The 16,966-nt window shown below is 47.2% G+C and overlaps 1 protein-coding gene across 1 annotated transcript; it reads right to left on the bottom strand.

Annotated features, from left to right (window-relative positions):
* Nucleotides 1–936: 936 nt before the first annotated feature.
* Nucleotides 937–15,560, bottom strand: LOC144159667 (transcription elongation factor A protein 1-like). Its single transcript, XM_077691293.1, has 7 exons — nt 15,392–15,560; nt 15,024–15,092; nt 11,892–12,180; nt 10,270–10,320; nt 9,567–9,721; nt 8,583–8,801; nt 937–1,896 (listed from the first exon to the last, which is right to left on the bottom strand). The coding sequence occupies exons 1-7, from the start codon at nt 15,458–15,460 to the stop codon at nt 1,888–1,890; spliced, it is 861 nt and encodes a 286-aa protein (XP_077547419.1). The 5' UTR covers nt 15,461–15,560; the 3' UTR covers nt 937–1,887.
* Nucleotides 15,561–16,966: the final 1,406 nt, after the last annotated feature.

Here is a 16,966-nt window from a genome sequence, read left to right as displayed (position 1 = left end):
GCTCCTCGCCAGGCGTGTTTTTGTGAGATCAACTGTTGCAATTAATACACTGCAGCCAATGTCTAGTGTACGACATTGTGGGATGCACATTAGTCCCCTTTACACAAGTGCTATGTGCTAGAAAGCCGATACTATGTGCAATTTTGGCATCCATGTACACATAGCTATGCAGCCCGCCATACCCTCAAAGTCAGTGAAGGAAAATTTGACATCCACCTCAATGCAGCCTTACGGCTTCATCCTGGACCAGGACGAATTTTTCAACTGTGAAGCTACGAGAAAGCTGTACAGCTTACATTTGTAGCCATAAGGCTGCATCGAGGTGGATGTCAAACTTTCCTTCGCAGAAACTCACTCCGCCTTGGGGATTCCCCTAAATATGGTCGATTAACCCTCGAAGTCAAAATGCTAACCTATGAAAATTCCCTTTCAGCATGGTGATTGATCGTTATGTTTGCCACCTTTGCAATCTCAATTCTCTCAAAGCCCAGTTGTGCAGTTTGTTGATGTCTTTCTTACGAGTTCCACGAAAAAACCTCATCATTACCGGAGTGAAAATGGTGGCGGGCACATTTAGAGATGCAAGGCAAGCAGAGTAGAGGTGTAGAATGAATTTATTTGGTGCATGCTGTTGCAAATTTGGTGCCTTGTTTATTTAGCAAATATATTTATGCAGCTTCTCCCTTCAACAAACAAAAAAAGGTGAGGGATGTGATCTGCAGTTTAGCCTCCAACTTTGATGGACAGCTGCACTGTTCTCCCAAGTTCAACACATCATCAGCGGTACTTATTTTGGTACCCTAGTCTGCAATAATGCGGTGAAGGTTCTGACCAGGACTAGAGTGGACCAGACAGCTCCCTTGTATGTTGCAAAGAGACCGCCTCCCCAAGATGAAGGGGGGACATGTGAAAGATTCACGACAGACACCCAGGGAGTAATGTACAATCACTGTATTACTAAACGGGGTGCTGGGATGACTTGGCGACGCATGCACACTTTGTAACGAGCCCCTTGGCAGCAGCGGAGAGGCCTGCCATCGATGATTCCCCAGAAATGTCCACAACAGTGAGGCAGGCTCAAGTCTGGGCGACCCTGGCCCAACGTGAAGCAACAACTCCTTTACCACTCTTAAACTTAGGACACACTACGACTGCCTGTAGCATATATATATATATAAAAAAAAAAAAGACACGATGCAGCATGCCATCGTAGCACCAGATGCAACTTAGCTACTAGGCTCTGTAACAGGCCTCTGTTCTTTTAAGAAAAACCAACATTTCATCCACAAATTATCGTAATGTGCTACAAACCTAGGCTCAAATTTTGTACAACAATCAACATTTCATCCACGATTCACTGTGTTGTGCTAGTGAACTAGGCTCAAATTTTGCACCGTCAACTGGGAGCAAAGCAGTGATACCCCACCAACTTCCAAAATAACAATGCACAGCAGCCACCTGCTGGCAAGACTAATAGAAAGAAAGAAAGAAAGAGAGAGAGAGAGAGAGAGAAAAAAAAAAGACACAGCGTTGTGGGAAAGCGTGCTGCCATCACTGAAAGTGAACTTGGCTTCTACTCTTCTCAAGCAGTCTCCCTTGACCTAGCCGCGAGAGGCAGGCTGTCCGAGAGTGCAGCCAAAAAAGAGCGGGCGCTAGGCTAGTGTGCAACCTTCCACAGCGGGGTAGCTGGCTCTAACCGGTGGGATAGGAAATGCAATGGTAGCTTGCTTCGAATGGAACACGGCATCATTTTTTTTTACAACACACGTCTTGAGCATGCAACATGAGCCAAGCAGGAGGAGAGCGTCGAAATGAACGGAGGAAAACGCTGCGCTGGTCTGGCGACACCATCCGGGCCACTCGGCTACGTCCATTGTCGCCCAGGGCTCAGCAAAACTGCACAGAAAAAGCATGGCATCGACTGAGGTCACACGGCGCAAGCATGGGGCACTAGCCATCAAGAACCAAGAGTTCTGGCAATGAATGCACAGTTAAAAAAGCGGAAATTCAGGGTGACCGTAAATTGCAGTGATTGCCCTAAGTCGAGGAATATTTCCAATACAGGCCAACAGCCCCAACCCCTGGCACCATTTAAAATTTCATATCAACAAACCCTAAGAGTAAGGTGGTCACCTGCCCGGTTTGTGACTGGCCCGACCGGTTTTTAGGGGTGAAGCCCCTTAGGGGCTGTTGGCGTCTCCTGTCATCGTCGTCGTAATCGTCATTCGTCTCATGTAGTCACGGTACTAAAACACCGGGAAACTCATTTACGCCTCACACTAGAAAGTAACGCGTACAGTTGAACCCCTTTATAAGAGACACGTACTGGGGAGCAGTTTGTGTCTCTTATATGAGATGTCTCTTATAAGCAAGGAACCATGTTTTCACTTACTAATCAGACCCTAGTTCAATGTGGGCACTGTATGACTAAAATAAGCTCAAAAGAGCGCTAACGCATGTTGCAAAAGATTCATTCTAATTTATGTTTGGCCCCCAGAATTTATGAAACAGTTCTGAATCTTTGTTTGCTTTATGACTGTATTTACACTATTTTTACAACCGATTCCACAAGCTTTTAGAAGATGAATTGTAGACGTTGAGTTCACAAGCCTGATGAATAGCCAGAGCGCACAGCTTCTCCCGCTGTGTGCTCAGGCTATTAATTACGCTTGCAGGACCCAAAATCTGCAATGCTTCTTGATTGGGAGCTACGCGAATGGGAGAGCCCGCATGTGCGGTCGCACCTCAATGGATGGCAGTAAGCTTCAACCACTTCTGCAAGTTGCATTTCCATTGGCAGGGCTCCTCATCGTCATATTATAGCTGACTGAAGCACTGTGTGTTTGCTGAAGTTATAATAAACAGCGACTGCAGGCGCCTGTCGTCCACCTTTGTTTCCACAACGGAAGCAACTGCATTTAGTGACTGGTGGCACTGCATCTGGAGTTAAAATGTCTGTTACATGTGAGATTATTGATTAAAGTTCAAGGATGACTTGTCCCTTATAACCAACTGTCTTCTACATCCGATGTCTGTTATAAAAGAGGTCAATTTAATGGGAAAGATAGGGCAGCCAACCATGTGGGTGAATAGTGTCTCTTATACCGATTTGTCTCTTACATCAGTGTCTCTTATAACGAGGTTCAACTGTACTAAAAAAACACCGGGACACTCGTTCACGCCTCGCACTGAAGCGCTCCGTAACACATACTAAAAAGCACCGGGACACTCGTTTATGCCTCACGGTAGAGAGCTTCATGCTTCACAGACGAAGCACGAAGTACATCCCCTTCTACAATAGAATGGTTATATCAAATTTCAGTCTGCAAAAATTAAAAAATACATAAATAAAAATACGAAACCCAGTGAAACTTACACTTACACCTGAAAAGAGAGAAAAATGCAGCAGCAGTTTTACACATGGAAAACGCTTTTTCACTGAACAGCAGCATAAATAATAATAATAGCTTAAAAAGTTTGATAGACAAAACATTACAAGCTTTCCAACTGGTGTGCCCTTGGGAAGTCAATGTCAGTCCCTGCCTTGGGCAGTATGCCAATGCTGTACCAGCCTACACAACGTGAACCCATTTTAAATGGGACACACAATACTGCAAACACCTGTAAAGTGTCTGCATCCACTGCCAAGATGACTAAATCACGGCAGGCGCAAAACTAAATGCCAACAATCTGAGCGCGCTTAAGTTTCCCTTATCATCAAAGCCCGAGCTTAGAGGGGCCAGGCAGACAAAGCACAAGTATGGTTCATTCGAAAGACTGCCTCATTAGAATCATACTCACACCACTATTAACGCACACTTCGCTCGAATAGAAAAAAGGGAATGGCTATCCGACCTACTAGCTCATTTCCCGCAACAGAACCTATGAAATCATATGTGCCCAGCTGTGCGGTTGACTAAAGCCAAAAAAAAAAAAAAAAAAAACCGCAAATTAGGCACGCCTTACAAGTTTGCCGATTGAGCTGTTCAAGCTTAAATGTAATGCATATTCATTTTACAGCAATAAGAATGGTGTGGCAAACAATGAAAGTTACGAAAATACACGTAAGAATAGAAGTGCTGATGCGCACTGCTGTTGGTACTGGGTGAACTATGCTTGATTTAACTGCCCCGCAGTCCGCCACTTCGAAGGTGTCTTACACGACACGGGCCGATTGGCGTAAGCAACGTTGTCTTACGTGACCCCGTTTGTCGAGAATACCTCACGTTTCATGAAACAATTCAATTCTAAAAAAAAAAAAAAAAAAAGAAAAAGAGAGAGAGCCAGGTGCAAATACGGTCAAAAACAAAGCAACAACGGCAACGGTTCGTGGATGAGTATGGTAGCGCCATCTGGGAGGACTGATGGCAAGCAAGGCTGCAGAGCTGAATGACGCAGCGGAAGTTTGTTTGAATACGCGCACTTATGACTTCATTGCTGACATCGTAAAAGCAGATGATTTAGAGGGATAATCAAAATTTTAACCTAAATTGATTAATTTCTCAGCGAAGACTGCATCATTTGCTGCCGGACAAGTGCAAGGGGGACTTACAACATGAAATCATTCGAATAAAACAAACTTGTATTTTGTCTGCATGGCCCCTTCAAGCCAGGCACAACTGCTATGGCTGTTGGGATTGTCAAGGAAAGAAACTGCAGGCAGAAACAAGCAGCAAGATTGGCAGCCATTGTGAGAATGCTCCCATATGTCTCGCCTTTACAGCCAATTAAGAAATGGCTGCCAGGAGAAAGAACAAAAGCAGCACATCGAAATTAGGCTGGCTCTATTTCCGGCCGCGGCGGCCACTTTTCTGATGGCGGCGAAAAGCAAAAACCTTCTTGTGTACGAGATTTCGGCGCACATTAAAGATACTCAGGTGGTCAAAATTAATCTGGAGCCCTCCACTACGGCGCACCTCATCACCTGCGGTGCGTCAGCGCGTTAAGCCCTACAATCAATCAATCAATCAATCAATCAATCAATCAATCAATCAGTCAACCAACCAACCAACTGAAACCAGGGTTGCAATGTTGGGACATGCCTGAGAGCTTTGTGACAGTTATTTCAAGCTTTCATTTTGCTCGGTTTGAGTAAGCAGAACAGATGAGCCTGTCAAAAGCAAAACTATTGAGGCTGTGTGGGCAGGGTTGGCAGAGAGCAGAATACACCGTTGATGGCCATGGTCCTACGCCTCTTAACAAAGCTCAACAGGGAAAGGTATACCGCATTTACTAGGATCTCTAACGTGTCCTCGATTCTAACACGCACCTGATTTTTCAGACTGAAAAAAGGAAAAATAGCAAAAGCTCCCTGAATGGGACAAGCGCTGGCCATTTATTGATGCAATCACCATTTATTATCGGGCTACGTGGCCCTCATCAACTGCTAGCAGCAACATACTTGATAATAGATCACCCACGGGGGCCGCCCTTCCAAATTCAAGTCACGAAATATCGGAAAAATATCTTTCGAAATGCTCAGCGGGAGCCTGTCACGGAATATTAATCCCTGTAGAACGGGCGCACTACACGGTACTATGTAGGTTCTCACTGCTCTGTCCCCTTTCTCGTAGCTAAGTATAGAAAAGCAGGGGCTTACTATCTGAAGACGGGCGTTTGCTATCTGCTAGCGTCTATTTTTTAACTTTTACCAGCACAAGAAGCACTGGCAAGGCCCCACAGAGCCTTCCACATCGGCTGCTCATGACCTCTGCACCTCGCTGACAACACGTTGGTGCCCACACCCCCCACCAGGAGGATACATGCATGTGCATCCTTTCTTGTGCATGCGTGTGAGTTTTCGTTCTGCATAAAGACATAAAAGCCTCTTCTGGGTTTCCTTTTCATTATTTTAGCATTGCTGCGGGTTGCGCAATCGTTGACGCTTAGCTTGAAGAACTGCAATCACGGCTGCCTTACTAAGTCGATAATGCATGATAAGCAACCACTAGCGCTGTTTCGGTTGGCACTCGATTTTGGGCGTACAGTGTAGACCATTTATAACGTAACCGCTTATAGTGCGGGACCGGATACAACGCGGGTTTTTGTGACCACCGGTTTGCCTCCCATAGAACTCAATGCATAAGCATACCGCTTAACTCTTTCGGGACCGCTCCATAGGCCATCGATCACATATGATCGATGGTTTCGCGAGCCTGCAGAATACAAATTTTCGCTAGATGGAACACCTAGCGACATCTAGGAGATAATTTGAAAACTGGAGTTTTCTCTTTTGTGAAGTTTCTTTTTTTATCGCCAGGCGGCAACGCGTCAGATATTTTATTCTGACGGGCAGTGGTTTCGAATGTAAACAAACATGGCGTCATACTCGTGCAAGCGCGATAAGAAATCCGCCTCGTCTCGGCTCGCATATCTTCGCCTTCTACTGAGGATTTTAACGATGAGAGTGGCAGTGAAGAGTCGAAATGCGGCGTTAGAGATCGGATTTCAGCTCGAGTGAGGATTCGGGTGTCGATCAGCCTGGAACATCAAATCGCGCTCAAAGGTGGGTGTTGGTTTCGGTTTCAATTGGCTCTGGAGTAGGTATGTGCGCTCGAACTATGTTCTGGCTGGTTTATATTTATTCTCTAGGGTGTTAACTACCTATGGTGGTGATCTCCTGCCACCAGCGCAGAAACGGATCAAGTTTTCGCCGAGACAAGAGCCCGGCGAGTACCTGTGCGACGACTTAGCCGTGGCCCTAGTGCCAAAGAGATCACACACAAAACAAAAACCAGTTACACCTAGCCGCATCAAACTTTTTCAATGAAGAAACAAAGCATTGTGTTAGATTTTGTATATCCTGAAATAATTTTATTCTTTTTTAATATTTTTATATTTACGCTTTTTTCTATCTTTTTCTGTAGTTTTTTTACGAAGTTCTTAGTTTCAGATTTTTTCATGGTTCTATCGCCAGTGTTGAAGTAAAACTTGGTATTGTATGTAAAAGAACATATAATTAGCTGCATTTTGGCATATGCTAAGGCAGGATGGTGCCTTTGCTTTATGTAAAAAAAAAAAATTTGTACCGAGACCTCCCTTTTTCATCACTTTTTCCGGCGGTCCCGAAAGAGTTAAGATGCGGTTGGCCGAACCACAATACCGTTTATAGTGCGGTTTTTCGGCGGGTCTGCTGATTGACCGGCGCCGCTGGAGCATCGTTTTAGGGTAGCAAAAGAAAAAAAAATAAATGATGAAATCGGCCATCTGACGCAGCGCGCACCCCTTGCTCTCTGCTAACTTCGACACAGAAGAAAAAAATAGGCACCCTTTAGTTCGCGCGTACGTGATAACCACAGCTGTCTTTGCTTGATGCACCTCGGAAGATAGTAACCGACTCCCCGTCAGCGCGTGACAAGTTGTTTTTATTAATCGTGAACCGCATGGCCCGTTTTCGCACACGTATTGTTCACATCGGCGTTGCGCGTGCATTTTTTTTCATGCTCGCGTCTACGATTCCGCGCTCGCGGTGGCTTCTTCGCGTGGCTGTGGGAGGAGCATGACGACTTGCACCAATGGAAAGACGCGCACCTAATGGCGGGAGCATAGGCGGGAGATTCGAAGCGCTCCGAGCCGGCTAGCCACGCCAGAAGTGTTTAGGCTTACGTCCCTCGATCAGATGAAGGGACTTTAGTTTAGGCTTACCGCCGCGGTATTTTTTGATGGGCGCTTTCACTAGCAGCGTGGATGGCAGTTTATATTCCACTTTGCGGTCACATTATCAGCTCTTCTATTGCATGAGCATCTTCGCTTGCGCCTCGTGCGGCATTTCAGCGAGCGGTTAGAAGTGGTCGCTGGAGCTGCCTGCACAGCTTCACGGCCAGTGCCGACGCCATGTTGCCGCCTCTTACCGCGCCGCACACATTACGTCAGTTGTATCCGCGAGGCGCGGCGTCCGCTGCACGTTTTCGTGAGAAATCGCTCCATGCGGTTCACGCTTTAGAACGTTGTGCAGATAAGCCACCGCTCTTCCCGAACAAGCGAAGCCGCGCGAAGATTTCCACCACCAGTACGTTGCGCTGATAAGCAGCCGCCTTCGGCATCGTGTTACGCAAGGTGGGGTAAAAAAAAAAATCCCGCTGGCCTTTCTTATCATGTCCTGCGGCATCTTCATAGACGCAAAAAACGCAGCCATGGTCTTTCAAAATACAACCACAACAGAAGTTAAAGCCGCACTCGCCGTTTGTAAGGCCGCGCTTTTGCAACGTGTGAGACCTGGCAGCAGCGGCTGATGTTAAAAATAATACGAAATAAAGACCCTTCCTTCGTTTTTAGGCGCTGTGCGTTTGGGTGATAAAAAATTTAGGATGACTTGAGAGGTAGGTGGCGATTTGGTTGAATTCGCGCACGTTTTGGTTATAGTGCGGTACCGCTTATAGTGCGGATTTTTGCGGCTCCCGCGACATACGTTATAAGCGGTCTACACTGTATTTTTCAGGAAAAAAGGTGCGCGTGGGAATCGAGTAAATACGGTAAGTAAGGAGGCAGCGTTCAAACGGCAGCCAGGAGCAGGGCCTGGCAGGGCCCGTGGTGCGAAAGGTAGCGGCAGCGGCCGGAGGGGAGAGGAACAGGCGGGCACCCACCTTCCACCGGTGGCCGCACTCGTTGCAGAAGCAGAAGGTGGTCATGGGTTCGTCAGCGCTGCGTGTCTGCACCTGGTTGTAGGTACAGTTGCTCTTCCTGCACTTGCCGCACTTGAGCAGGTCCGTCTTGGTGCCCCCGGTCACCGCCATCTGGTGGTCGTTGATGGCCTCCTTGGTCAGGCGCTGCCGCAGCTGCTTCATCTCGTCGCTCGCCATCTCCTGCACCACACGCTCCGGGTGAACACTTCCAGCTCGATACGAACTGAGAACAGAGACGGCCATACTGCTGCCTCACCAGCAGTTCCACTGCAGTGTCGGCCCCGCAAGTTTTTCTTCGAACGGTCACTCCACGAGATGAGTGCTGTTTTTCACACTGTCTACCGAGCACTTAAGAATACTACAAAAGTCTTTTTTTACAGCTCCTTCTGAAGTACACTGTGTTTGCGTCAACGCGAAGCAATGTCCTTAGTGAACCACACTAGGGGTGCTGAGGTGTGCAAGGACCATAGGCTGAATTCCTTAAGCGAGGCAGGTCCAGCAGCTACTCAGAACTGTGAAACATATGCGATATTCCGTTCCCTTGTGGGTACAGGCCCGGCATGTCCTGCGCCCATCCATGGCTTCACTTGGAGTACTCCTCCCATTCTTTTACGCAACTGCTAAAAGAGCTCCGCCATTCTGACTCCTCAATAGCCTAGGGTTAGAATTGTGGGATTTGGAGCGAATGTCCCGGATTCGAGGCCCAGCAATGCCAACATTTTTTTCTAACCCCCCGTGTCTTTTTTATTGTAAAATATTCTTCTCACTCAGTTCTGGGCATTATTTTTTTAATCAGCATGTTTAATCGATGATTTTCATGGCGCCAGAAGTGTCGGGCTTGTACCTATCTCGGAAGGGAATATCGTGAAATGCACACATGATAAAAAAGAAGCTGCGAATTATGCGTGGAACAAGAGTGGTGGAAAACACAAATGGAGCACTTGCCTCTGCAGTCATGCGGGCGATGCGCTCAGGGTCGATGGCACCATGTAGCACATTCAATCGCAGGGCTGGGTTCTTGGAGTCCTTCAGGTTGGAGACACGACTCCGCACACGGTTCTTGTACTTCATGTTGGTGTCCCCAAACTCGGTGTAGATGCGTGCAGGGCGTTAAGGCAACGACGAGTCGCTCAAGAAGTTTTCCGGGTTATTTGGATGAAGGCTGATTGGTACTAACACAAGCACTGTTCCAAGCAATACACTGCCTTCGAAACACACCCGCCCCGCCTTTTCGCCTTAATCTTCATTAACAACAGGGAACACAGCTGTTTTGCTAATCACATGCCTTGGACTTGACAAGAGTGGATTAAGCTACGAACAGTCGGGGTGTTCAAGTTGTCAAGCTTCTAACGGAACTGAATACAAATATGTAGAAAAAAGAATGCTCAACACCGACTTTGTTACCCAACACTTTCCACTACTGGCACTTGCTGCGTCATTAAAACAACTCAAGAAGTGGTACATTTGCATTTCCAGCACAGCGATTCACCCATATTAGCCAGCTTTTTTTCAGCCCCAGTGTCCCTTTAGCTACAACCGATCACTCCAGAGTCCACCTGGGCAGCTCGGTGGTTGAGAAGGTGCGGGCAAGCAGGGGCACCAGCCAGGCTGCACTCTGGTAGCATGCACTGACAAGCAAAAAGGATATTTTCCTCAATCTTTGCTGCCAGACCGTCCAAGTCGCATCCCTCTGGCATGTCTGCATGAAATGTACATAAATAGGTTAGTGCATCGTGACAAGATGTTGATGCAAGGCAAACAACAGCACACACAAATATCAATTAGTCACCAGGAGTAGCGCAAGTACCGTGTTGAAATTATTCAAAGCAGCACAATAACAATGAACGGGATTGTAATGACACATAGCAGATTTTGCGCAAAAAAACAAATGCCAGAGAGAGCAGATAGCATTGAAAGGACACTTGAAAAGTACAAGCTCAACCTCACTTACAAAAACGCTATATCTCAAACACCCATCAGCTACAAAAGAGTATGAATAGAAGTACTTGGCTCCCTGAACTAAACTTTAAGGCGCTCAACGGTGAAGCCACGGCGCGATTATGCCATACGCACCCTCCAGGCTCAAAGAAATTTAAACACAAACTGACAATTTTAATGTCATTCTGCATAAATAATTATCACATGCTAAAGCATCTGAATTTCTGCTTCAGCACTGCTAGGCCATTAAGTACCAATAAATGCAATAAAAACAGAACATAAAAATTTGGTGTCAGCCCTCCCTTAGTGCTAGGTTTATCTCTCCCTTAGTGCTAGGTTTATCTCACCCCCAGCAACATCCTGGCTCCTTGACAGTGCTTCAAAGCATTCTTCCCCACTAGCATGTTTGTGTTTCACCAAGGCGGTGCCCAACCTATCAGCAATCACTAACGCTGTTTGCCAAAAATTTACAGGTGGAGCGGGAGTTGGCCTTCACAGTGACCAGACATGCAAGGCCCTCTCATCCCCAATCACATCACAAGGTCTTTGGACATCCAGAAGCACTAAGCCAAGCAACAGCACTTTTAGGGACCATGGCTGCCACGTAATCATGCCGATTTTAAAGCAACTTTGCCGCCAATAAACATTACTATGCAATCGCACTGGTGCTTGTAGTTTTGCTTGGTCGAACCCCTTGAATTCTAGCAAGGATAAAAACAAATTGACAACTGTTTTTACTACTTCCCAATGATGTAACCGCAAACTTTGCATAGCTGGGAATTTAAAGCTTTATAAGTTATTCGTGATTTTTTTTCTCTCTGAACACTACCTTTATCAAAGGCTAGTTCTTTCAAATAAAACAGAGATGTTCATTGCGTTTATGGTCCCACACATGCTTGGGCACTGGAAATGAACGCTGCCAGATAACAAAAAGTGCGATGATCATGCGCCCTTGCCTTGTTATGAACCCACATTCATCAGTTCAGCCAAAGCTCTCGATTAATTGCTGGAAGGCAGGAGCAAGAACTTTTGCGGAAATGATATCTTCCCCACCAGTTGCGGAGGAGCTCAGTGCGAGTGCGCTCTTTTGAAGGCATTTAGTTCAGGAGTACAAGGGTTACACCGAAGGGAAATTCGGATTATGATCCACAGTAAAAACCTCCTCATTCAAATTTATCCAGGGTACAAATTTCCCTTTACATTCTACTTCATCCCTGTTTGCAATGAATCACAACATCTCGCCTTCTCTTGCTTAACTGTGCATATACAAAACAAAAACAAAAAAAAAGGGGGGGGAAAGAAAAACTTGTCCAACAGTCCCACGCATCTCACCATCACACTTGAGTGCGCTGCTGAGGAGCTCGCGGCATTTAAGGCGCACGGCGTTGGTGGTGTCTGCGGGAAAGGAGGTCTGCTTGGCATTCGGCCTGCTCACGGCCGCCGATTGCTTGGCCGAGGCGCTCGGCTTGGGTTCCGGCTCCTTTGCTGGCGTTTCCTTGGAGCCAGGAGTGCCCGAGAGCAGCTTTTTCCAGCTCTTGATGAGGACCTTGGCCAGAGTGATCACCTCTTCATCACTGCTGGACTTGCGCAAGGAGTTGACTGTCATGCCAATGCGTGTCCGCTGAAACCAACAATCATGTGCAGGTAAGCAAAACCCACTTCAAAGCTTTTAGGCTACAGACAAGCCTGGAATGGATCGGACATGCACATGTCACATAGCAGCATTGGAAAGAACTAAGAACAGCACAGACAAGGCAAAAAGTTAAACTAGAGAAGCAACAGTTTTCTACCCTGCACGCGGGAAAAGAGAAAAAGTGAGCACAAAGTAGTAAATACGCAAAAAGAAAAAAAAGAAAGGCAGGTAAGGAGAGTAAAAAAAATCGAATTAAGTGAATGCACTGCGCCACATACTGGCACTGTCTCTACAATTGTTCACATGAGCCTGCAGACCTGCAGTAAAACTTCCACACCCTTGTGAACTGCAATGGGCACAGCACCCATCCAAGAAAGTCTGCACTGAGAATGGGAAGTTAGCGAGTGTGATGGGTGCAGTAGGCAGAGGCATGGTTGTGACAAACACGAGGTCGGCCATGACTGAGTAGCTGGAAAACTGCAGTAAGCCCCCCCTTTTATTTACCAGAATAAATCATGATCGATAATGCTTAGAAGACCCTTACTGTAGAAAATAGGGCAGCTTTTTCAAGAAATGCCACACTGCAACGTTATTTAAAAAAAGAACACACACTTCTCTGGAGCAATTTTGAGGCCTTGTTGATCCAAGAACAAATACGCAACTGTTGTGGCTCTCTTGTCCTAATGCCGAGAAAATGGTACCCCAAGCCCACATGCAAATGCCATCAGCGCAGATAAAGAGGTGTACTGTGGCCTAAAGTAGTGCTGGAAATAACAGTATTGGCATAGGGCTAAGCACACTTCCTTGAGGGATGCCACAGGAAGCATAATGCAGTAAGGTTGTGCCATAGACGGTCTGCAACTAGATACATTTTTGGGTGCACCTTTCTAGCACTACAGCAGGGACGTAGCCTCAGGGGAGGGTTTGGGGGTTCAAGCCCCCTCCGAGTTTTTTCCACGCAGCGCATAAGTGGAACTTGGTGTTCGTTTCAGCAAAACTCCTCCCTTCCAGAAAAAATTCTGGCTATGGCCCTAGCAAAGACTAGGGCCGTACTTGGCTGGTTTACGAACTGAAACCAAAATCTCTAGCCCTCAGCAAACAAGCAGTCTTACTGTGGGCTTCTTGACCAAAATAGCACATGCAGCATATGCAAGTCCTGGTGAAGGTAAATGTTGGCCCATAGCGGGTGCACCCACTAGCTCTTCTCTGGGAAAGGGGAGCTCCATGCACGAGTCTTATAGAGTGGGGATGATGTGCATCTCCACTTGGCTAAGAAAAGCTGGGGGGCAGGGGCCTGGGGTGATTGTTAAGCAACAATGATCCACCATGGCCGCTTGTCTGATGAAACACCAAGCCAGTGAATCGGTGTCATTGCTGCATTAGGTGTTCAAAGGCTTCTCACAGTGTTCCAGATATGGGGCAAAGGTTTTTGAGGTTCAAGTGACTCGCAGTATGAGTTTTGTTGCCCTTTGCTCATTTGCAATGAGGCACTGAATTTTCTTTTGCATTCGTCTGTCCTCACAGGAATCAAATAAATCTTGTAAAGCTGCATTTCTATTCCAAGCGACAGTAAATAGCTTTGAGATGCTTTAACATGGCACGAAAATTGTTTTGGATGCAAGCAAACAAAACGCAGTGTGTCTTGAGTAGGGCTAGTTATAGCACTTTCAAAGTTTGAGAACATTTTTGCACCAGATGTCGTCCCTGCATGACTGGAAGCTCTTTCAGTCTCTTCGCCCGATGCCTTTTCCAGGAAGCAAACTATTACGGCTTTGCTGGAAGATGCATGGATGTAAGGAAACAGTCCTTTCATGGGTTCAATATACACGAACCACCAAAATCAAAGCAGGTCAATGAAGTTGATGTGTACACTATGAGTGCTTTCATTTCATTGCCTTCCTACCCAAAGGCATGAACGAATAGAAATTAAAAACAGCCCAGGAGGTTTGCAGATACATGATAAAAATCTGACACTTCAGTTCTTGGGATGTCTAATAGGTTGCGCACAGCGACCACGATTGATTGATTGAAGGGCTTAACGTGCCGACGCAACGCAGGCGATGAGGCGCGCCGTAGTGGAGGGCTCCGGATTAATTTTGACCACCTGGGGATCTTTAACGTGCGCCGAAATCTCGTACACACGGGCGTTTTTGCTTTTCGCCTCCATCAGAAAAGCGGCCGCCGCGGCCGGGAATCGAACCCGCGACCTCGTGCTCAGCAGCACAGCGACCACGAACTTAGGGGGTGCCACTCCTAAGGGAGCCACGAAAAAGCGCTGAATGCTTACACGCGTTTGTCGAAAAGGCCATTTTGTAGCAACAATCCATCAGTCTGCGAACTCCACTCCACACCCCAACCAATGCTGCACTCGGCAAGAAACACAAACTCTTCTCCAACATAATCCTGCAATTTTAGCGCTGGTGATGGAGTAGAACCTGGGAAGCTTTATTTCAAGACGGGATTACCCGTTCGTCGATGCCGCATGGGCGTCGTCTGCAAAAGTTTAGCAACTCGGAACTTTCGGTACCTTGCCGCAGCTGCGATCGAGCACTGATCTGCCTCACGATGCAAAGGTCGCATTGACTAGAGGAGGGATCCGGCCAGTACGCCGAGCATGACCACTGACATCATCTGCCTGCGCGTGTCTGTACGCCAAAACCAGCGTCACAGCACTAGGAGATTCCGAACTGCAGAAATTAAATACCGCAAGCGAAAAAAAAAAAAAAAAGTCCGCGATGATCCTTTGCATACTGCAAGTCTCTCAAAGTGCCTGGTCCGGCACGCCACTGCAAGTCGCGTGCTCTCCAATTAAGTGCACAAAGCCGCGTTACCTGGAGAATTTCCAATGTGATGGGCAGCTCTTGTAAGTTCTTGAGCAGGTCCAACGCCTGTGCCTGGTCCTGCAGTACGGAAATTGCTATTAGCGAAAATTCTACCGCGTTCTTCCATCTATGCGCGTCTCAGCGGGGACTGCTGCTGTAGCGTCGAACGCAGTGCCTCAACAGAAAAATAATAAATGAACAAGAGAAAAGAACACACGTGAACGCTTGAAATGAATATTCATTGATCTCAAATACATAATTTACTGCTGCACCATGCATCATTCGCTAACGCAATTCTGTTAGCGGGAAACCGACGGATGTCGTGTGGACGCGCGACACACAGGCAATGCCAGTGAAGCGCATCGGTGGCCACTTACATCGCTGGCACCAGATGCCATTTTGTCTAAACGCTTAGCAATCTTCATTACTTCATCTTCGCAACCCATTTTTCCCCCGTAGTATTTGTAAATCCAAAGCCTTCCACAACCGTCGCAACAGCACTAATCCGCCATGAACAGCGAAGGCGCTTGCCTTTGCTTTCACCAACCTGCCCTTCAGGGGAGGAATTAACCGACCATTTCGGCGGGTGAGGAGGAGCGCTAGGCGGATGTGACGTCACGTTTGTTCCCAGCGCTCCCGCGCGGTATGTTTACATTTTTCCGAGTGCTGCCTACACGGCGTGCGCGCCGTAGAGATTCAAGTAGCCGCGTTGGACTTTTGCTGTCAACGCGAGTGTGGATGGTTGTCGCCCTGTCAATCGTCGTTCAACAGCTCCAGCGTCTTCTGGCTCTACGGCTGTGCAATCAGCCGTGGGCGTTCAACTGTCCACCATCGGCCGACTCAGGTGAGCGCTCCTTTTTGGCGGGTTTGCAATCAGTTCGCATATCTCCTACTGAAAAGCTCAATTGCTTTCTGCTCGCTGCAGTTATATTAGCGACGTTTACGAAATTCTTAACGGCGCGTTCTCACCGTCTTGCGTCATTGTCACTGTTTATGCTGCTCTGTTCGCCTCTGTCGGCGATCGCGAGCTGTTGACGGTTTGTTGCACGGCGCAGAAACTCGCTCGCATGCAAACCCGTCTCGCCCATGGCGTTTCTTTGTCTCTTCTTTAATGTGGCGTCATTAAAATCACTTGTTAGCCTCGAGGCTTTTTCTAGACAACGTGCCTTGTGCTAACCGTGTTGTAACGAAAATGAACTTGCAGTACGATCTATTGGTGAAGTTAGGAGCGTGACAGGACGCTGTTGGGAAGGTTTTCGTGTGTGCGTGTGGTTCGTGAGGGCGTTGTAACACACTGCTTTAGCCTGTTGCACTCGTTACTGCATCCAGCACTTTTGCTTGCCAGGAGTGCCTGCCAAGGGATGCTGACTTCGTTATGTGTTTTCATCTTTAATAGTGAGGCCAGTCGGCGTTCAATAACCAATGGAAATTCAGCGGGAACGACCCGGATAACGCAGGGCGGGCAAGAGCACTGCTTGTGTGGTCTTCCCTGTCGTTTGACCTTTTTTTACTCATCCTAGACTGTTTATTTACTGCTGCCTGAACGGTGTTTCATTCCTCATGTTCCATTTCTTTCTCTTGCAGCATCTCTTGACTGCAGTCACGGTACCCCTAGCCTGCCTGCAGCACTCATCCTGCCATTCCAGTGGGAACTAATGTTCGCAGGCCACTTGTCACAACCTAACGGGTTCCCGCACTTGCATGGCTTGTAATTGATGGTATACTTTAGATCCACCATTGCGTTCTCACTCTGCGTACATTTCAAGTGAGGGTTTACAGTAACACGGTAGTTGATAGCCATGAAGACAGCAGCGTGTGTACTGGAAATCAAACTCAGTTATTTAGGCCAATGTCAATACCACCCTGGTCTACGTATCCATTCCAGCCTGACATTTTCAAGCACAAGTTTTTCAGTAAGTAGTGAAACAATGAAGAGGTAGGGATAGATAGCT

The sequence above is a fragment of the Haemaphysalis longicornis genome, unplaced genomic scaffold (assembly GCF_048455015.1).
Source record: "Haemaphysalis longicornis isolate Haplotype H1 unplaced genomic scaffold, Haemaphysalis longicornis Haplotype H1 scaffold_10, whole genome shotgun sequence".
Taxonomy (NCBI): Eukaryota; Metazoa; Arthropoda; class Arachnida; order Ixodida; family Ixodidae; genus Haemaphysalis; species Haemaphysalis longicornis.
The sequence above is the reverse complement of the archived record's forward strand: the minus strand, read 5'-3'. Positions and strand labels throughout refer to the sequence as shown.